The following is a 22,679-nucleotide window of genomic DNA, read 5'->3' as shown; positions in this document are numbered from 1 at the left end:
TAAGAGTTGAATGATGATTTTGTGTTTGGTTATCATTCTGGGGATGCAGAGTAGATCTGAACCACTGTAACACTCTCAAATGTGCAAAAATAGCATTTGCAAAGTGTAAATTAAAAAAGTTCTCCAATTATTCTGGCATTTAGCAAATGGAAAAAAAAACACTGATAATCCTAGCTCACCTAAAACAGAAGAAGTTCATTCTAATTTCACATCAAACAGTGCAAAAAAACAATGCAGGTGTCTTTTTATGAATGTATGTAAAACTGTGTGTATTTGGAAACTCGTGCTTTGTAACTTCATCCAAAAATATCTGGCAGTCTGACTGGAGATCAACTTGTGGAAAGGGACTGCAGGGACATTAGTTACTGTACTTAAAGCCACATACTTTCATATGCTGTTGAAATGCAAATAAGAGCAGTATGAACTGTTTTCATGTTTTACTCTATTTTATCAAGGACATAACACGAGCCATGATAACAAAGCAACAGTTGTTTCGGACAATGGTTTTCTAGCCAAAAGCTCATTTGCAAACATGACAGATAGCCAATAGCACAATGGGAGGTATTTGATAAATGGCCTGTACTGTATAATGCTTTATCAAGTCCCGAGGACCACAAAGTGTTTACTCTACAAAATGAGCCCCTACCACCGTCGCCATCTTCATCGAAGGTGTTCCCTGACGGTGTTTCCCTCACAAGTTTTAGAAATGTCTGGGGGTTTCCAGTCTTCATACAAATGTTATTACAGACGAAAGAAAAAAAAGAAAAGCTTCTCATTTAGTTCTTATACAGCCTGACATTGTTACCTATGCAGTTTCTGTCTAGGTGTCATCTCATACATCCTCCAAATTCACTTTTCATGCCTTGCTGGTAAAGACATGAATTTTCTAAAAAGAACAATTAATACACTCCATCGTCTTTCATTAAGGATTATTTTATTATATTCTGTTCCTTATCCGTAACATTACAAAGTGAATAAGAAACCCCCCAAAAAGGGGTATTATGATATGGTTATTCTTCGTTGCTTTCAAAGAGTTGTAATATTTCCTTTACTTTTGAAGAATTCAATAGTCTGCTTTTTTTCCATGTAGGCTAATGAGACATTGTGCTGTGCTTTTATTAAGCTAAAAATGTCAAAACTAAATGCTTTCCCCACAGATTGGTGAATATATAACTTTGGGAGTAACTGTACAAAACTGCTGTAGGTATAGACAGCAAATAAAACATAGCAAGCCAGATAGCAGACGCAGTGCTCCTACTAAAATGCAAAAGACAAGAACCTTAAAGCACAGCAAGAGTCTAATCAGAGTTCTACAAAAGAGGGTGGGGGTGTTTTGCGCTACATGATAAAGTGCTATGGAAGAACTGAATAAAACAGAGAAATAATTATGTATCCTTAGGGACTTGTCAGCACAAAAACACTACTATCTAAAAATGGAGAGCAGGCAATTACTGTATAACATATTCTTGGGTACAGCAAGATATGGAACGCTGAAATTAAAAGCATTGTGAGTTTGAATATTGCAAAGCAAAGCAATTGGTAGTTGGATGTCATCTTGGCAGTCAGTTTATCATGTCATGAATCAGTTCAGCTGAGGTGTACACAGGCTCCCTGCTGCACATAAAACAATGAACCTATCATTACTGCAGAAAAGTTTGCTTTAACAGCCATAAGAAAGATAGATTTTTTTAACAGAATATATAACTACCACACTTAGTTATTGTGCACCCAAACTCTAAAAAGTATAAATGTGTGTTCTTGTTGAATTTTTAATGGATAAGAAAAGCATTCATGGCTTAGAAACATGAGTGAAAAGAAAATAAAACCTTCATACAGAAGAATGAATTTACATTTTTTGTGTGACTAACTGTAGACTATTCTCTATTCTGGTTGTGGCTTGGTCTGTCACAAAAACTCTCAACACAATCCACTGAAATTTGTGCTTACAAGGTGAGAAGTTTTAAAAAAGTTTAATTGCTGTAAAACCTTTTCACTGAGTTGCATAACCCAAACACAAATGTTTGAATCTGGGGATGCAGAGTGGCAGAGCCATCAATGTTATGAATGCTAAAGTGACATCCTAGAAGTCATGAGTTGACAAGTCTCTTATTTTGGGATGAGCAAATATATTTATGTTGTATGTAGAACTCTGTCTTTTGTATGAATGTGCTTGTCTTTGGGGTCCAAGTGGCTGTCATATAAGGATGAGAAGAGGTTCGTAAAGGCAGCTGAAATGAAGTGGGTTTTGTGAAAGACACAGTCACGCCTCTGATTATTTTGTCATCTATGACATGTTCTCATTTCATTTTAAATTGTGCATGTATACTGGGATCAGTGTTGTGGAATTTACAGAGTTGCACTGTTATTGACCAGTAATGTAAAGTTTTGGTTATGTCAGAATCTAGTTTGATTCACCCATTTTTATTTTTTCAAATGGCCATCCAGATATGACTTTTTTGTATATATTGTAAGTACTTAAACAAATACAAAGCATATCTGATGTGGTGTTGTCAATTTCACTTTCAATTTAAAGGATCCAGATTGCCAGAGTGAGTGCCATGGTGTAATTCGATAATAAGTATTATTGGGTCATTGCTCCAGTATTTGAATCACAGTTGCATTATTTCTTTAATAGTAACATACATGAATGTATTCCTGTCCTTTTTTGTGCTTTTACAGGGACCCTTTGTAAAACAAAACCTTTATGTAGTACAGGTTTAAAATAAACTTTTTTCTCTCTAGTCTTTACACCATAAAGGTTTCCAGCCTCTGAATCCTGCTGTACTCTTTTTTTTTCATTTAAATAAATTAATTCAACCCAGACAGTTTTTGCTCAAATTGCATTTCTGTATAGAAATAGCTCCTATTTGTTGCATCCATATATGTATGAATGACAGCTGTGATGTGACAGTTGCAGTGTGTTTGATCGAAGCTGAGTGATGACAAAGAAACAGCTTATTATACAGTAGCTTGACACAGTTTAAAGAAGACATCTGCACTGTCTTCATTCAACCAAAGTTTAAAGATTCTCAACTACTTTTTTACTCACACAGAAGGAATATATGCATTAAAAATACATGAAAGCTTGTTGTGTTATTACACTGACATGTACGGTACTTTGCAAACGTATTCTAACTGAACTTAGAACTTTTTTATAATCTTGTCATGCACAATCTCAAACAGCCACATCTTTGAGACGTAGCACACTAACACAAAATAAAACATAATTGTGAAGCAAGCAGACAAATACAACTTTTTTGTGCAATTAATTAAAAATCCAAAAACTACAGCATTAATTTGTATTTAATCCTCCAGTCAATAACTTGTAAAATCATTACAATCATTTTAAAATGATGTCACTAAATCTTAAGCAAGCAAAAATATCAACATACTGATACTTTTGCAAGGCACTATTCTTAATGTTGCCATAATAATTTAGAAATGCTGTTTAAGTTTTGCTTTTTGTATTTGAATATTCCATTAAAAGAAATAAAACTGTTCATCTCCTGATTCTTCTGCCAAAGCCATGAGGAATATCACAAAAGAGCTTCAGCTCAGAGTGTCATTCCCTTTCAGCTGCTGAAAATTTAGCATTCAAAGAGTCAGGTATGTTATTCATTGTAGATGATAAAGGATTTAAAATTAAATATCCCCCAGACCTGTAAGCTGACACTTACATAGATTGCATTTATTTACTTTACTTGCAATCTATCTGCTTTCTGCCACAGAGCTATCGGTGAGCGACTGATGATGTGTTCATTCAGCTACAGGACAGCTGTGATGTTCCGCGCAATTAGGAAGAACAAATATATGCTTATATCCGTATCATCCCTTGATCAAACACAGTTGGGGATATTGGTGCAACAGAGTCAAAAAGTCACAGACTAATAATTTTAAAGTATAAATTACACAAGACGAATGCATATCGTTCGTTATATTTTATAACATATTCCTCCAGTCGAGCAGTCAAACTTTTGAAATGCTGAAACATGATGCAATATTTTCTTGACAGAAAAATAAGAGCTGTGCGAATGTGAGTGTTATATTCGGTAAGACTGAATATGTATTTCTCTCTATTAAACTGATATTTATGTGAAATCAACAATTTTAAAAATCTCAACTAAAAGATACTGAAGATTTTTGGTTGCATAATAAACCAGGATGTTACCCATGGATCCGTTGGGTCCTGTGGATTGTAGAGCAGAGTCTTTGAGGAAGGGATTTGTCGACCACAGAGGCCATCACATCCCATCAGATATTTGCTCAAAGAATGATATACAGACCCATTTGGCAAAAACATGCAGAAGCAAACACTATTCTCATGCACGGTCACTTGCTGTGAATTCTCAGAGCCTCTACCTGCTAGATTCACAAATAACCATGTTTGGACACTTTTGCTGGGTAACGCATATCAATTGGGTTTGATCTGAACCTGTGGTTTCTCAAGCGGCAGCTCTTTGGGGATTTCTGGCACACAATAACCACAAACTTCTATATATTTATTTTAGCAAGAGCCTCTTTTTTGGACCAACAAAAACAGTGTATAATTGTGATATGGAAAGAAAAATACTTTTTCTTCAAAATAAAAACTCAAAACGAAAGACAAGAATTTGTACCGAGTCCCTCTGAACCAATACTTTGTAGAATAAAATGCTACTGCAGTGACAGCCTTAATTCTTCTTTGGTCTGTTTCTACAAGTTTCACACATACACAGACTGTTGTTTTTTCTTCTGGAAAATAGCAAAAGCTACAGATGGAACAAACTGCCTGTGGACAACATTCTTTAAATCTTACTACAGATTTTCAGGCAAATTAATTGTCTGGACTTTGACTTGGTCATTCTAACACATGAAAATGGTTTGACCTAAACCTTTCCATTGTAGGTTGGACTCTTTTGCTGGAAACAAAAATCTTTTCTCCAATTGGTTTTCTTCTACAACTGCCTCATAAATTGCTCCATTCATCTTTGAACAAAGCATGATACTGCCACCACCATGCTTTATTATGAAGAATGATGTGTCAGTTATTTCTGGAGAAATTTCTTGCATGTAGACCAAAAATGTACATTTTGGTCTCCTACCTTATTATAGCTGCCCCGCACTCAAAGCACGATCCTGAGCACACAAGCCACATCCTTTAGTCCCCAGATCTTTTACATGCAACCAAACTACAACTATTACAACTACAACTTAAGTTACAAATACAACTATTTTGTGTTTTTCTGTTACAAAATCTCAATAAAATACATTAATGGTTGTAAATGCACTATGATCATTTGGAAAAGGTATGAAAGGTATGAGGGAAATGAATGCTTTTGCAAGTCATTATACAATACGTAATTATACAATATTTATGTAGCACCAATTCACAACACATGCTGTTTCAAAGCAACTTACAATACATAAATAAAGTGGCCAAAGACTCAGCAGAGTGGAAAGATGCATAACATTTCTTGCTGAAAAACTGAAAAGACTGACAAATCTCTGCAAATGTTCAACAAATAATACTTAAAAGTACATTGAATTCTATTTGAGTTGTTAAAAACATGAAAGAGTATTACAGCAGTGTTACTGATGTGTTTCCCACATAAACATACAACATCACATCTACTATGTATCACAGCAACATTGCTGGAATATTTTGTCAAAATTTCATACTGAAGCAAAATCCTAAACACTCAGTACAAAGAAAAAACATCCCTTTTATTTGTTTGACTACTGAAGCCACCCGGCACTTTCTCCTGTCAGCTTTCACCTTCATCTGATAAAAGCAATGACCCTTGCAGATCCCACTGATCCCTATCTTTCAGAGGGCACAAAACTAGAAACACTCCTTGTTGAAAATACTGTGTGCTCCATTTCCGAGAGCTCCAGCCCGATGCCATCAGTTATTGTTTGAGGTCGTAACACCAGCATTATGATAACATCTCCCAAGGTGGCAAATGCCATCTGATACCTGAACAGGGAACAAAAAGCCAAACACTGCTGTTACTTGTCCTTATTATCATATGAGTGTTCAGCTATTAGAGCCTTTGTATTAATGAAGGTTACATTACTGGGGAAGTGACACCTACTTGGGACAGTTATTCACCTCTAAGACAAAAGGATTAATATGCAAGCAAATCATGAACAGAGGGAGCGAGTGAACTTAAAGGTAACAATGGTCTGGAAAACAGAGGAAACACAAAGCTAGTAGAATATAAAACCTGTAAACTTATATGATGTCAAAGCATTGACACATGGGAGAATATGTGAGCCTTGTGAGAATTCGTCTGTCTCCTGCAAAAATCTGTAGAATAATGTACAGTAAGAAGGCGAGGCATTCGTGGGGACTCAAGTAGACGGACATGATTGGCTATCGCCTGTAAGATTAACGAAGACCTTCAGAGGGAGATTATATTGACTCAAGCTGATTATGCTTGAGACCATTTATTCAGCTGAATATCATTACAGATGGAACAATCCATACATCATATGCAACCTCGCCTTACCTCCTATCACAATATACTACTCACTAAGCCCTATTCTTTTTTTCATTACTCTTGGTGTACTAAGGGGATCAAATGAGCTGAATCAACCTTGCTGGGGTATGAACCGGCACTGACGCTGTATAATGCAGGCTTTAATGGAAAATATGAACATCTTCTCCATACTCTGCTTTATTGATGCACGTTTTTGTTGTGGGTTGCTATAACACATGAAAACTTTGAGGCTATAGACAAGTTTTGCAGCATCTTATTTTACTTAAAGTATTCATGCAAGGAATGCATGGTATATCGGCACCATCATTGGCCGAAAGTCATTTTTTAACATATTGGTTTTGGCCCAACCATCAAAACTGGGCTGATATTAACAACTAATATGTATTCCCATCTTGTTGCTGTCTGTTTCTGGTATTTTTTCCCAAAAGGTGTTAAAACATTAGAGAAATGTATTTAATATTAAATATTGGTTATCGGCCATAACAGCAACATTAATATCGGATATCAATATGAGCCCAAATTTTCATATCGGTGCATCTCTAAATTATAGCTCTTGGAGATTTTCTTTTACAGGAAGTTTTCTTCCAGAATCACTAGGTCTGGGCAATAAAATAATACTGATTTGTATCACAATAGACACATGATCAATATCTTTAGAAGAGAGTATTAATTTCACCAAAGTTCAACCCAGACCCACATGGCATTCTCTGGGATTTAGCATTAGAAAACGTTTTAGCTGTTGAATCTTCTTAAGGGCAGCTGAGCAAGGTTGATGGCATCAACTAACTCACTTTCCTAAGCTAACAACTTCTGCAGCAGCAGTTTCATATTGCTTTCTAGGACACATTTCATTCCTTGGAGGTTCGTGCTCATGGCAGACTCCATACAGATTCAAAGCGTACATCCACCGGATCCGTACGCCCAAAGGACAATTTTTACGAGCAGTTATGCAAACTTTGTGATGAACTGACTCGCACAGAAAACTGCTGGTCAGGAAACAGTGGTCACATCAAATTGTTTTCTATGTGACACCATTCATAATGTTGAGAGTGTTATAAAGGGAAATGTAGTCAATCAGTGCACTGAACTATGAATCTCAATCGTCCATGGACACCGTATACAGGGTACACATAATTGAAAGAATAGACACAATATGCGCCCAATATACACTTAAAAATATAGGCTGGACTGGAAGGGGAAAAAATTGTACAACAGTTCAAAAGGAAAGTTGGAAAAAAGAGGAAAAGTCATACTATCAGTTTGAGAGAATTTTGGATGTTTCAGTAACAATTGTCATCAACTAATATAAAATGTCAAATGGCTGAATCAAAGCCATTCTAATTCAAATGGCTGTAATCCTCTGTATACAAGTCAAAGTCTCCAGAGTCTTGCTAATGACCTGATTATTTAGCTCAGGTGTGAATCTTAAAGTTGCAGGACACTGGACCTCGAGGGCTGAAGTTAAAGTCTGCTTTTCTCTTATAAAATCCACAAAAATGCACTGAAGTTGGTAATGGAAAAAATGTAAATGGTGATGTTACAGACCTTGTGGTTAGGTTGAGCATTTGCCTTTTCTTCTCAACACTGATTACTGATTTGGAATATCTGAGGAAGTGGAGAGGCCGTATGATTTAAAGCCTGACTAGCAGCTAATGTCTCTCCTCCACAGGCAGACATGCTTCCTCCTTTTGATTTGTAGATTATTTTGATTGCACATTACAGCACTTCCACACACATTCCCCACTCAATCACACCAGACACCTCTGATTTCACTGCCTTTCACACTTTATATTAGAAACTTTAGTTTTAACCTTAGTTTATGTTGAATAAATTCAGATTTCAGAAACTTTTATACATAGTGCATTTCCATTTTTCATAACCAAGTACAAAAACTATTGAAATCCACCAGAAATAAAAAAAGGAAGCTGTCATTGTTCAACCCAACACAGCAGTTTAAAAATCATTGGTATAAGAACACAAATTTATGCACTCTGAAATGCCGAATTTAAATCCTTTGCCTGCTGGTTGAATGCCAGAGCTCTAATTGTAATGTTCAATCAAAAATATATTTTTTTCCTCTCTTTCCCAGACTCCAGTTGCTCATATAAGAAAGCAGTCACAAGTCAGACTCTCCTGCCAGCTGGAGAAGATCCACTAGTCTCGGATGGTAGGACTGGAAATAGATTTTGCATATCTCAGTTTGTCTGAACTAAGTACAGGTCATAAGAGTTGTTGTTATACAGTACTGTCCCATTGCTAGTACCAACCTTGTTCTCAAAGTTACTAAAATAACTGGTGATTGGAATTATCTACACTGCTTACCACCATTTTTTAACACACATTTTCTGTGGTTTCCAATCACTGCAATATATTAATAACAGAGTCTCTGTGTAGCAAATGTAAATATTCATTTGTTTCCCCACACAATCATAACCCTGGTGTGTGACTCTTTTGCCCTTCGCGAAAATGACTTCATGCATTACTTATATGGCACTATACTTCTATATTTCCTGCAACCCACTTTTAATATTTAGATAGCTCGGAGTTAGCAGAGGAAAAGGTGAATTACCATTCCGCACTTAACACTCGGAGCAACATTTTATTTCAATCAGTGGCTGACTGTGGGGGAGAAAAAAAAATGGCCTCAGACATCATGCCAGCCCAACCCACTTTTATACATAAGAGAAATCTAATTGTGCTGCCCTCTCTGCCTCCGCATGATTTAAATATCTGCGGAATGAAAAGAACTTGACAGGGGAGACAGTACAAGTGGAAAAAAATTGAACACAGAATCTACTGTCTTCAAAGCAAGCGTTTTCAGAGTATTCAGAGTGAACAGTAGGTCAATAATCCATTACACAAACCATCATGTCAAAGTATTTTAATGGACAAAGACACCATCATATCAGTGGGGATAGCTACTCATAGCTTCAGTTGCTGATAATATTTGAAACCAGTTTGGAGTGCGGCTCCCTTACTGAAATACGGCATTTAATAGCTGCAGTGATATCAACCCTCAGACATCAAACTTTTTGTGTACAAATCCATACACAAAAGCAAATATATGCACACACATCACACTTTTGACTGAGAATAAATGGGTCCTTATCTCGGCATTATGTTAAGATAAAGATGTGATTTCCTGAGACATGCAATGTTGATGATCTTGAAACAAATCTATGAAAATACATTAAATTATTTCTTAATGTTGAGTGATCTTATCCTGGTAGTTTGGAACTACGGGGGGCTCCTGTGCTCAGTGTGACAGTGTTGGAGCTGGTGCAGCCAATCTGGACTTTGAAATCGTCCAGAAAGGAAGTCCAGGAAAAAGTTTCAGGAGGAGGTGTTCAGTCCAGGCAGATGTAACTTGAGCTGCGAGGGAATTATGGTATCGAATGCTGAGCTGAAGTCTATAAAACAGTATTCTCACATGGGAGTTGAGGTGCTCCAGATGTGACAGGGAGTGAGATCCCTTCAACTGTTGACCAATTTGTGTGGTATGCGAACTGCAGCGGGTCCACTGTAAGAGGGAGCTGGTTCAGAACCAGCCACTAAAAGCACTTCATATAGTTGGGGTAAGCAGTCAATGAGCTCTGAAGCTGTGTCCCTTTTTTGGAGCGGGGCTAATGGTGGTGGCCTTAAAGCACTGTGGGACTCTGTGGGCTTTACTTACTGATAGATCTGAGAATGATTAAAAGCAAACAAATTTCATAAATAGTTCATTAGTAGGTTTTTGATTTATAAACTGCTAAAGTAGCAATCTCAGTAGTTCAATATTTAGCATTCTCTACACAGTGTTCGAAGTAGGAAAGATGAACAGAAACATCCATCTGTCAATTCTTCAATTAATTTCTCCATTTTCTACTTCTAACTTTGACCTGGGAACCTGCAGTCGATGCAGAGACTTCTTTATAATTGATGAGAAGAAACCAACACAATAATAACAGAGATGCCAAGACATTGCTCTGAAGAAGAAAATTCCCCCTCTCCATCTACCATGCCATCCAAAACCAAACATTATTCTTTCTTTAGAGGTATTGACTGCTCCCCATCCTAAGTGGGCACACCACCACTTTCCTAGAGGTGTCAGACTTACAGATGTTTCCACCCTTGAAGCTTCAAGGTAAATTATAGAAACCCTCACTGCAACTTTCTACAAGCAGTACACACCATCTGCAAAAAGTAACGATTTGAGGGAGAAAATACAAAACTGGACACCTTGTATGAACTTTTGACTTTGTATAGAAAAAATGAAAAAAATGATGACATCTAACAAATGTGGGTATCAATACTTTTACAAGGCGTTAGAAAGAATGTTTTCTTCCTGTGCCATCAGTATTTATCTCATTTTAAATACTGTTTAAAATTAAGTAAGGCAAACCAATCTATTATATTCTGTTTTATACGCAGACCTCAGAATTAAACTAGTATCACTTAAATACTTCAAAACACCATTTTTGATTTTTGCTTCAGTATTGCTCATGTCAAGTATGAATCTAACTTTAGCAAATAGTAACTTTAAAATGCAGTGGAACAATGCATTGACTTGACACACAGATGGTATTTCAATCTAATACAGCAGAATTATTTTATTTTCACAATAGAGAACAGCACAGTAGTCACTGCCTCTCCTGTTATATCAAACTGAGTTTTTTACAGTGCTCTGGCTAGACTGACAGGATCAAGTTTTCTTTTTTTTTCTGTCTAACAGGTTAAATACTCTCATTCTCATCTATCACTGCTTATCCCTCTCCAATCTGACAATTTTAGACGTGATATTTGTCCATGGTTTGACTTTTTTCTCTTATCTCCAAAATCCAAAATATTTTCTTCTAGTTTTAGGAAGTGCAAAAACAACAGTATCTTATTTTCCCTTGACAAATCGATTGTAATATTACCCACTCATGCAGTGATCTGCTTCAACAACACAAAAGGACTCATAAGTGCAAGTTTTTGGAAAGTGAATTTAGCTTCAGTAGAGCGCCAATATCTGCCAAATAGCTTTGATTTCTGCTGCATCTCTGTCAAAGCAAATGCTGTATAAATCGAAGCAATTTGAAGCTGGATTTTTAGTCTGTGACCTTTATAAGAATAAAAAGGTATTTTGTTGTCACTGTGAAGAAACAGAGATCAGTTAGATACACTGGGAATAATAAGTAAAAACAAAAACTAGGGATGCCCTAATCTTCCCTTTATGGGTTTATTTCAGATGCAATTACAGCTGCTATAAAGAGCTGCAATACAACATGTGAAGTGATGTTGCTAACTTGTATATTGTTTTGAACCATTTTAAAACAGGCTCAGTTGGCAGGTAGCACCATGTGCACCTCTCTCTTCGCCGTATTTCCTGTCGATTTTGCTGTACAAAAAAAGCCACTTGTTCCAAAACAATATTTAGACAAGAATTAATCAAATACAGAAACTAAAATGTGTAATAAATTGTGAATGTCAAATGTGATTAGACTAAATTCTAAATAAAATTATGACTAATTTTATGTTACAAAGGACAAAAAATGTTTCAAATAAAGGTTTGTATTAAACCTTTTATTTTCTATCATCCTGTGGTGGACTGGCAGCCCACTGACTGCTGGACATAGACACCAGCTTCCCTCACAACCCTGTTTGGATAAGCAGGTAAACTATTAATGAATGAATGGATAAACACTTTAATAAAGCCATAATATTTCCATCTAGCATATTTATCAATTGTATGTATTTACAGTATCTATTATGTATGAGTTTGTGTGTAGAATTTATTCATCAACCAATAAACAATGATTCCTAGTCTCTGGGATGTCATTCAGGTTAATAATTTTATGTAGTGTGCAAGTCTGATTTGTAGAAAAATATATAGAAACAGAATTTCCTAAGTCTTAAGACTTAGGAAATTATAAATAGTTCAGCTAAAATGATTAGTATTAAGGTAAAAACATATTGACTGATACAACTTTGGGAAAATGCAATGAATGAAACAACTTTAGCAAAATACAATGAATGACGGCATGGCAAAAAAGTTCAACTTGCAAAGAATATTAAGTCACTAATATATAGAACGTAATGAAAGAAAATAAAAAGCTGGGGAAAATGCATATTAAGGGTTAGGATTATATTTTCTGGTCTACTTCAATAGTTCATTGTTTACACATTTAAGCAGAAGAACCATAAGGTGTGAGAGAAAACAGAAAACTACTGCAACGTCTCAAAGTTTCTACCAGCACTCTCAGTCATCTTTTTTTTAAGTAAAAATTTTAAATGAAAAATTGATGTAAACATTTTACCTTTTTTATTGTTTCCTAATTTTGCTTTACAGTTAAAAGTTGTTCTCTGCATTACTTCATATTGTAGTTACAATATCAAAAGTCAGTCTGTAATAAGTTCCCAGGACTTAATTTAAATGCGATAGCAGTAGAGTTTTAATCAAGAAATTGTCTGAGTATAAACTGCTTTACAGCAGCAGTGGCACCCACTGAGTTTATATAGATTTACTGCTTTTATGACACATTCCCACGCATTAGATGAATCACTTACAAAATCTCTGGGGAGTCTCTAATGACACTTTGCAGACAGTTGTTGAAATGGCTCATGATTAAATTACACCAGCCCTCCATGTGCCTCTGCTGTTGGCTTCTAAACTAACATCACAAGTGCTTGATAACACCAGACGTTGACTTTCTGTGGGAAGAAAAAGATTTGAAACCGTGGAAATGTTGCTGCTCTTGCACAATGACATTCCAGTCTTTTCAGAAAGAGGTAAAACAAAGGCACTACCTGTAAATGTGTGCACATCTTGAAGCAGATTCTGCTGCTAACAATCTGAAAAGGACCGCCGAATCCCTGTCTGACAATTATATTATGTCTATAACTCTATTTAAGTCATTTTGCTTTCTCTCCTATCTATGTAAATCTGAGTGCTAGCTGTACAGGAAAGTTTGACCCAGATAAAAATCCATCTATGGTTAGATGGATTTACAGGTAGTTTAAATCCATCTATTTGTTATTGTTGTGAATTATTCTTCTCTTTTTCATGAGAATTGAGGGAAAAAAACTAATACAGACTTAAAAGGTCCCCTAATGGTGTCAAGCTGATTTGGTATGTACCCAACACTGACTATGCAAATTTATACCTCTTACATCTCTAGGTGTAACAAGTTTGTCTGTTGTTGCTTACAATTTAATGTCCTAAGGCTGAGTTATTGATTAATCTTGAATTAAAAATAACAGATATGATCTTACACCCAGAAAACCTAATTGGTGATTCATCAAAGACAAATACTGTGCTTCTGCTTCTGGGATAAAAGTTGGGTATTTTTAATGAAGCATTGGGCCAAAACGTGACCGCCATTTTGAATAACACAATTTGTTCAGACTTTACTAAACCTCTTCAACAAGATTCAAAAAGAAATAGCAAGATAGTAAATTATGTTGTGTGATAATAATACCAGGGGGTTATTTTATGCCCCTAGTTCACAGCACATGAGCTTCTTCATTTGAGCCAATCTTAATCTTGCATTTGCTGGCGGAAGCTAGCTATCACATGTTATGTTCAGAATTCAAGCTTTGACCAAATACGTGGTCATAAAGTCAACCTAGACAGGCAACGTTTCATTCAGTGTTTTTCATACACATAAAACTGGGTTGAGTTCTTCAGACAGAAGCTGGGTAGTTTTAATTTTAACCCAATATTAATCAAAGGTGTTACAATTTGTTGGGTTTGTAAGGAAACTAGAAAGAGCTTAATCATTCTTCACACATTTCCATTTTGAGCTACAGCTTATTCACAGATTCACCTCTTTGCATATTTTTCTGTGGAACATAACTCAGTTATTCACATAAAATTTGCCTATTTGTTGTTTTCCAAAGAGCATATCTAAAATATTCAAAAGACGGTGCAGCTGAAATACCTAGACACAATGTTACTCGATACGCTTATGACTGGTGTTTGCAAAGCGACCAAGCCAGGAGCAACATTCATTTTCTTTGGCTGTAGCCCCAAGACCGGAGATATGGGAAACTGTAGTTAGCGTGGTATTGCCCAGACAGTTTCCGCTGTACATATTGGTGTATATTTAGTGTGTTTGAGCTTTCAAAGTAGGCAGTTTTGTGCCACAGAGACAGTTTATTTCTCTCTTATTACACAATGAACACCTTACAGCCACAGTAGTCAGCTACTCCACTATGAAACCAAATAAGCATTTTTGCACACATCAAACTTTGGGTTTCCTTTCTTATTAAAAACGTGGCAGTAAATACATGCATAACTAGTTTCTTTGTACTTATTTTATTTCCTCTGAAGTTTTTCTATTCATACTCTATACTCCTCATTCCTCATTTATGCACACAATCTTGAATAAAACAAAGCTGACGCTGATTCTGATATTGGGCTGAAAAGCAAAACAAAACCACTTCCAAACACTTCTGTGTCAAATCTACCAGAGCCTAAATCTGTCCATTTCTGTACCAGGACTGAGTTGGCAAAAAATAAACAGAGATGATTTTAAATCAGTAGTCTTTAGAGCACAGTAGTTGAATTTTACAAAATCTCTTCAGTCTGATCCTATTACACTTAATATTTGCTCAAAGAAAGACATTTATGCTCATTCAACTATAAAGCAATATTAGAGGGTGAGAAGTTTTCTATTCTATTTTTGGATTGCTCAGAGCACGACTATGCGCTACATGAAGACAGGCTTATTAATTTTCTCTTGTCAAATTGATTGTAATATCACTCAATCAAACAATGACCTCATCCAGCTGAACAATTCTCAGAATAATCAGCAACTAATTATAAAACAGCAGCAAAAGACAACGAGCTTGTTACCATCTTGACTGAAAAAAAAAAAGCAGAAAACAAAAAGGGACAGTAGTTTTTGCCGTTTGTGCAGGTGGCTCATTACATGTAATAAACTGAGCTGCACAAATTGGTTAACTAGAAATTACCAGGAAGTGTTCCAATTGCCACCGGTTAGTAGGCCAACATCATAACTGGCAATTGGCATTTGAAAAACACAAACAAGAAACAATCTGTTCTCTCTCTTCTAAAAACAAAAACTATTTACTCAGAATGCAACAGTCTCGAAGGACAAGGCTCAAAGTTAAGAAACTGTTGTTGCCATTTAATAGTATGGTTTAACAAGGGGAAAAGAGAGGTCAGAGCTGTTTGTATGAGTCCCATAAACGAAGCTCGGAGAGAGCCACGGAGTGCATAACCCTCCTCTGGTGGGCTAAAAGAACCATTTAAAGGGCAAAATCCATTAGAGTGGCAAACACATGCCTCTGAACTGACCGAGAAAAGGCAATTGAGCTTTAAATTCTGCACTCACTCTGAATCACGCTGAGAAAATGAGAAGGCAAAGCATTAAAGATGGAACATTAGCACTGTCATGTTGCAGTTTTAATTGCTACCGGCACCCAAAGGCCGGGAAGGTAGTTTGTCAATGAAACTGAATGACATTTTCCACTTTTTTGAACAGAGAAGGAAGGTATTTTTAGTCAGGAGTTGTCAAATTGTCAGAGACCAAAAGAACAAGCGCAGTTGGAATGTTAAACTATCTCAATTTCCTCCCAGATAAGCTAAACTCATGATTGAAATGATGTAGATTCCTTCTGTCCAAGAATTAAAAGTTTCCTCCTTCATCCATTCATCCACAAGGACAATTCTCTCAACTGAGTCACCTTTACAGAGTGCAACTCCCCTGTCATCATCTGAACAGTTCAATGAATACTACACAGCTGTAATGCCAGTGCTTAAAGAGATTATTCACTACATTTATTTCCTATTATCTCTGACGCTATCTTTTGAATTCCTTACCTGAAAGGCCACTGATGACAGACAGGATGAGAAATGGTTTCCATGGTGACCCCATACTTGTGGAAGAGGGTCCCTTCTGCTAGAATGTTAGCAGGTCAGCTTCTTCATGAAAGCCACGCCTGTAAACAGAGTGAGAAGGAAAAAACTGTAGGTGAGAGGACGTAAATCACTTATGCAGAGGAGGACAGCTCCCACTTTCCAGTTTTATCTTAAACAACAAGGTTTTACATCCCTGAAGTGTTTCCTTTTTATATTCAGTCTCATCACTTTGCCTCTTTTAGCAAGTTCTGTGCTGAGGAAAATCAAATGTTTTGAGTTTTGTCAGACTGCGATTGGCACTTATTCTATAGTCATATTAACACAACTACGGGATAGAAGCATGTATGTGCCAAGTACACAGCATGAATAGCTTGTGACAGGAAAATATTTTGTATGGCAGAATGAGGAATATTATGATGGACTCACTGAATAAGTACATGCTCTTTTACATATGATAATGATGGTGATGGTGACTATGACTTGGTAGAATCATGGGAGAAATGGCTTGTGGTCTCTTGAAAATGACAAAAGAGAAATCCTCCAACCGCTAAAATCTCACGCTACTCCAATTCTTCTAACATTTTGTGATGGAGGACGTTACGCTCAGTGGCCTATTTAGAGATTTTGGTGTCATTTTCTTCAGTGCTTCTTGGTGCAGCGCCACCACAGGCGACAGTGTTGACAGTTTTTTCTGAGGGTTTGGTTCGTTTTACACAGTGCGGTGTGAAAAAGAACCACAGCAGCTGAAAATGTAGCAAATGTTGCAGTTTTGGTCCCAAATCGGACCAAGTCTACCAGACTGTCAGATGTGGAAACATCTATTGTTTTAAAACCTCGATGTATTTCCTTTAAATCGTGTGTGATAGACCAACACAAAATACTACGTACATTGTCCCATGTTCTTTTTCCAATTCTGGATTTAAAAGTGATCCAGTAGATCTAAAGCTTGGGTTATTGTTAATAAGCCCACTTTACTTATTTGTTACTTTCCAAAAACTTCATCTTTAGCCTTCATTAAGCAATTTCTTCAATAACGTTCTTAAGAACATTACACAAAGGACGTCTTACTAATAAAATCCTATCTGATGGGAACTGGTTGCACTGGATTCTATTTACGGTATCAAAGTAAATGGGGATTCTGTCAACTGCTTAATACAACCCATATAAAATTGTTATAAAATACATAAAATCATATGGTTAGAAAGAGACAAAATGTCAAATAGTTCATCGGCTAAGAACACCTTTTTCTAAGGCTTTCTATTTTTCAGTGAATTTAAAACTGTTGTGAGTTTTTTCCACTGTTGTTTATCATTTTCCAAACCAAGGCGTTCTTCTGCTTGTCGGTTTCATTTATTCGTTTTCCTTCAAAGGTATCCGGACTTTGCTCAGATTTAGAAAAACACAAGTTTCAAACACAAAAAAGTTTTTGTTTCTGCGTCTTGTGCTTGCATCTAGGAAAGAGGAGGGAATTAGGGCTAACTCCTATTCACTGACAAGATCCGCAGGAAGTGTCTCGTTGATCTGACGGCTGAATTTGGCTCACGACAGATCGGGATTGACAGATGCTCCATCTAATCATCTGCTAAGAGTATTAACAGTCTGCCCTTTGCACGATAATCTGTGGCATTTGACATTTCTTACTTTTAAATGGCTTGTCGCAACCAATTGAAAATGTTTTGGAATAACTTCCCATTGCTTTGGTTGAACTGATTGCCAAAAAAAAACAAAAATGAGTGCTGCAAAGCAATTCAAATGTGAAGTGTTAAAAGACACTATTTCAATATTATTGCGTATTCTGCAGACGCTCTAATTTTGTTTGCATAGAAAAAACTGTTTTCCCATTCATCTGAAAAAACAAAAAAACTTCCATTAGAACCTTCAATTTGCTCCCTTTTCTTTTTAATAATAGAAATAGCAGCTGTAATTTTTTCAAAGCACTATTTAGGGCATTCATAAAGTGGCACCAAAAGCTGTAATGTTGGACAGAAGAATGTCCATGTCCAAAAAGTGACTAAACAATCATATTTGTTTTGCATTACAAAACACAGTAGTATTAAATCTTGATGAAATCAACACATAACGTATATAGAAATAACACATATACAGCAAGACATAAAGCAAATAACACATATACAGCAAGACATAAAGCAAATAGATGATTACTCGCTTGTTCCATTTCTGTTTGCCACAGTTAATTAACTTCTCTGTAAATGTGATCATTTTCAATTAAAGAGAAAAAATTATGGACAGCGTTGTATTTTTTACACGATCTCGGTTTTTATTCTCTTTGCTCACTGATGTAAACAATTAAACAGCTGAAGGTCATCTGTCTAGACCGCTGTCTGACAGCGGTCTCCTTTTTGGAAAAGGTGCTCACACTTTCGCTCCACCGTGACTTCTTTATCATCTCACTAGCAAACAGGCGTGTGAAAAAAAAGAAATGCATATTCAGAGGCAGAGCAGGGGCAGGAGACAGGCATTCTTTATAACTTCTCTTTGAGAGAATAAGGGTCAGCTGGGCTGTAGTAGTTATTCTGCATTATATGTATTCACTCTGTTATTTCATGTGTTTTTTTATCAGACATCATTTCTCATCTTACAAAAAACCATATTTTTTTTTTTTTAGAAAAGAAACAGAGAACTTCACAGGTCATTTTACTCTAAGTCCTTAATGACTGAAATGACCAGTTTCCTGTCAGTTGTATGACAACTAGTCTACTAAGACTAGTTAACAGTTGTTGACTATGTGTGTTTATAAAGTTTTTTTTTCTATGTTTTAATGATGTAAAGTACTTTGAACTGGCATGTTGCTAAATTCTGCTATACAAATAAATCTGATTGATTACTATACATTTTTAAAAATACAGTCTGGCTTTATCCTTGACCCATTTTGAAACAGAAACCTTTAAAGAGGGGGTATTATGTATTTTCCAGGCACATACTCCCATATTATAGCAAAATTAAGTAACTATATGTTTTCTGTAGTTCAATAAATGCAGAAGCTGAGTTGGAGACTGCAGATAAAAGGAGGAGCTTTGTAGAAATAGGCAGAGCTTTGTAAGACCAAACACTTCTTCAAGGATTTCTGAAACATGCATGAACGAATCAACGCAAAACTCCAGGTATATTTTTTATGAGAAAAAAATCATAACATGATAGAAAGCTTTAAAAATATGGATTTTACATAATACTGCTCCTTTAACAACAGTAAAAGTCAATGCATTTCATTCAACAGCCAACAACAATGTTGCAAACAGCTTTGAAATATTGTTTAGATGTGTGTAAGAAGCCACTCGTGGTCTTTAATCGGCTCATTTTCTCTATGAGTTCACAAAATTATGAAACAAACCCATGTGTGCTTAAGAGTTGTTGGGCAAAACTCTAATGATGTTTTCTGATGACCACTAGGGATTAATGTTTTTAAGGCAAATTAGCATGAGGAATGCAGTTAAGGAAAAGTCCTAAATGCACCATCATGGTCTGCCTGCATGTCTATCCACTGCAGGCTCTTTGGAAGGCACAGGGATTTAGACTAAAAAATAGTCTATTTTTTAGACTATATTTAGTCTAAACACACTGATTAAATTGAATGGAAGACAAGAATTATTCATTTTTGTGTGATAATTGAAGCCTTTTTAGTCAAACAAATAATTTATCTTGTAACGAGTAAAACATCTGGGCATGCTACTAAATTACAGAATACTTAGAAAAGCAAAATGTAGAATCAATATGAACCAAAGATAGATTTGATGAAAATATTCTAATATTTATTCTTTATAAAACTGAGTGGAATAGATAGATGCCTCCCTTATTCTCTGTGTGGCCATGGTTCCTTCCTGGAAAATTGCAGCCACTGCTTTTTTTTCTAGGGTGCATTGGTTTTGAAATGTTTTCTCCAGGGACAAAGGAGGTGTGAACAATGTGTCTTGAGCATCACAACACAGAGCCAAAAAGAAACAAAAAATCAATGAAGAAATTTGCAGCTAACCCAAAGTATGACTAATTTAACTGAATTGGTGGTTACGTCCCTGGATTGCACACAGACTTCAGGAAACGTGGAGGTTTCAATATCAGCAACATCAGCTCCCAGTTGATGTTCTCAGCACAACAAAGAAAGTTGTTTTTTCTTTAAAGTTTTCTGTTGTTTTACTAGAAGTACTAATAATAGAGGTATAGGAATACATCCAGTCCCGGGAGAAGATGATACACAACACTTCAAATTAGTTTCACAACAATTTTAGATCAACCTCTTTCATTTGCTTTCTTAGAGCAAAGGTTTGACAAATTGCCGTCTGTTTTAAAATATCATGTTTTTAGGGAGATGGTTGCCTAATTTGTAGATGGTCTTATTGCCAAGATGTATCAAAAATATTCCTTTTGTGTTTTCATGAGCAGAATAAAATTTCATATATCTCAAATTGTGTTTTAAAGGATCTCTGTTTTGTGTAGAACCATCCAGATCAATTATCATCCGTTTAAATGTTTTGGATTTTGAACAAGACATTATCAAACCAGACCTTTATTTAAAATGTAGAAAAAAAGCCTATTAGTTTAGGACCAATAGGAAATCATCTGCAGCTCTTCCTATTTTATGTTCTGTATGTAGGTTTTCTCTTGTAGAAACAACATCTGACTATTTCATTGTCAGATGTTTCATTGTCCTTTCAGAAAGCTGAGCTGTTCCTTCTCATAACCTCATGTTCGTTCTGTGGATGATAACTTGACTCCGTCTTTCTGTTTCTCTATCCTACACAAAAAAAAATGAATAAGCGATTGTTGTTGCTAAATTCAATGATATTTTTTTTATTTCATGGACTATACTAATATCAGTTCATCTTTTGTGCTGTGTTTCTTTCCCAGATAGTCTCTGCTCTGTTTTTTTTAGCCATATTGCAGATGGCCACTCTACAATATGTGGCCATCTGCACACAATTATGTTCCACTCCTGTTAAGATGAAGATGTCCACCTTTCCACTGTCACATGCACGCTGGGTATCAGGGATTGCTGCAAAGTTAAGAATTTGATAAAAGTATGACAGCTGATATAAGAGGAAAATAGTGTATGTAAGGATAATAGATGTACAAACTTTGCAGTAAATGCTAACATTAGCTTTGTTAGCAGCCAGTTAAGGTATTCTTACAGTCCTTAGAAATCATTTGTTTCCCGTCTGTCGCTCAGACTTACTTAACAAGTTGGGGTCACACACTGACAGCGCATCAAGACGTAGACATTAATGCATTATTTTACAACTCCACAAGATGAATGTGCTTTGTGTTGCAAGTTTGGCATAACTTCAATGAAATCTTCAGCTGATATATTTTTCAAAATCTCATGCACCTTTACTAAGGCAGCTTCAGTCATGCTGATGAGTTGGTAGCAATAATCCTTAGACACCAGCTGACAAGAGGTGGGGAAATGAAGAGGAAAAAGAAGAAATATACCAGGGATGAACTTAAAATTTAACACAACACTTCAGATTTCTTTGTTCTTGGTCTGCAATATTGTTTGATCTCCAGCTGCTGTGCTCTTTGTTTTAAAGAAAGCATTTTTTTTCTTTAAAACAAAGAGACAATATGCAAAGTAGCAGAGGCTTCTGCTAGAAGAGCCTTCTCCTGGCTCTCCTGGCACAGCCAGGAGAAGCTTACACTTTTTTATTTTAAACACGTTTTGAAATGATTACAGTTTGCAATCTTGTTTCCAGAAAGTGATATTGATTTGTTTTTATAATCTTTACAATTCCGAAAATGTACAAATGACAAATAGGCAAACAATATTTGGCAATAGACATATGGAAGTGTGATATTCTCACAGTATAACAAATGTTTGCTTTTAAACAAAATTGTGTAACACAATCTAGAAAACCAGCACTTACAGTTACTGCTGCTAACATGCTGATAATTACAGTAAAATCTTGTGAATAACACTATAAGACTCAAACAAAGACAGAATAAACTCACCAACAAACACTTTGAAGCATTTTAAGTGCTTCTACCACATAATTTGTTTGGCAGTCTGCTCCTTAACAGAGTAGCACTAGAAGAACAACCAGCTGATATAAGCTGGGTAATTAGTCAAGATGTCTGCTCCTGTAGCCAGTATACTTGTGAACGGTAGGTTATTAATATTCGCAGGTAGGAATGCAGAACTATTATCGGTATTGGCCGATTAGTCATGTTTTAATGATTTGGTACCAGTCCGATAAATAAAACTCGACAAATATTTATAGTCAATATTTGTCTCCATTTTGTTGCAATGCAGTACTACTCCATGATCTATACTAGTGGAGAAAACTGGAACTCAGGATTTTGTGAAATAGTTGCATTCAGGAATTGTATAGTAGAAAATTTTA

The 22,679-nt window shown here is 36.0% G+C and overlaps 1 protein-coding gene across 2 annotated transcripts in view; it reads right to left on the bottom strand.

Moving 5' to 3' along the window:
- cntn5 (contactin 5) overlaps positions 1–22,679 on the bottom strand; it is a 165,844-nt gene that overhangs the window by 109,982 nt on the left and 33,183 nt on the right. For both annotated transcript variants that reach the window (XM_023350705.1, XM_023350707.1), the window contains exon 2: positions 16,291–16,409. In XM_023350705.1, coding sequence (XP_023206473.1) covers positions 16,291–16,345 — 55 coding nt within the window. In that variant the 5' untranslated portion in view covers positions 16,346–16,409. The remainder of the gene's footprint in view (positions 1–16,290; positions 16,410–22,679) is intronic.

The sequence above is a fragment of the Xiphophorus maculatus genome, chromosome 18 (assembly GCF_002775205.1).
Source record: "Xiphophorus maculatus strain JP 163 A chromosome 18, X_maculatus-5.0-male, whole genome shotgun sequence".
Classification (NCBI taxonomy): Eukaryota; Metazoa; Chordata; class Actinopteri; order Cyprinodontiformes; family Poeciliidae; genus Xiphophorus; species Xiphophorus maculatus.
The sequence above is the reverse complement of the archived record's forward strand: the minus strand, read 5'-3'. Positions and strand labels throughout refer to the sequence as shown.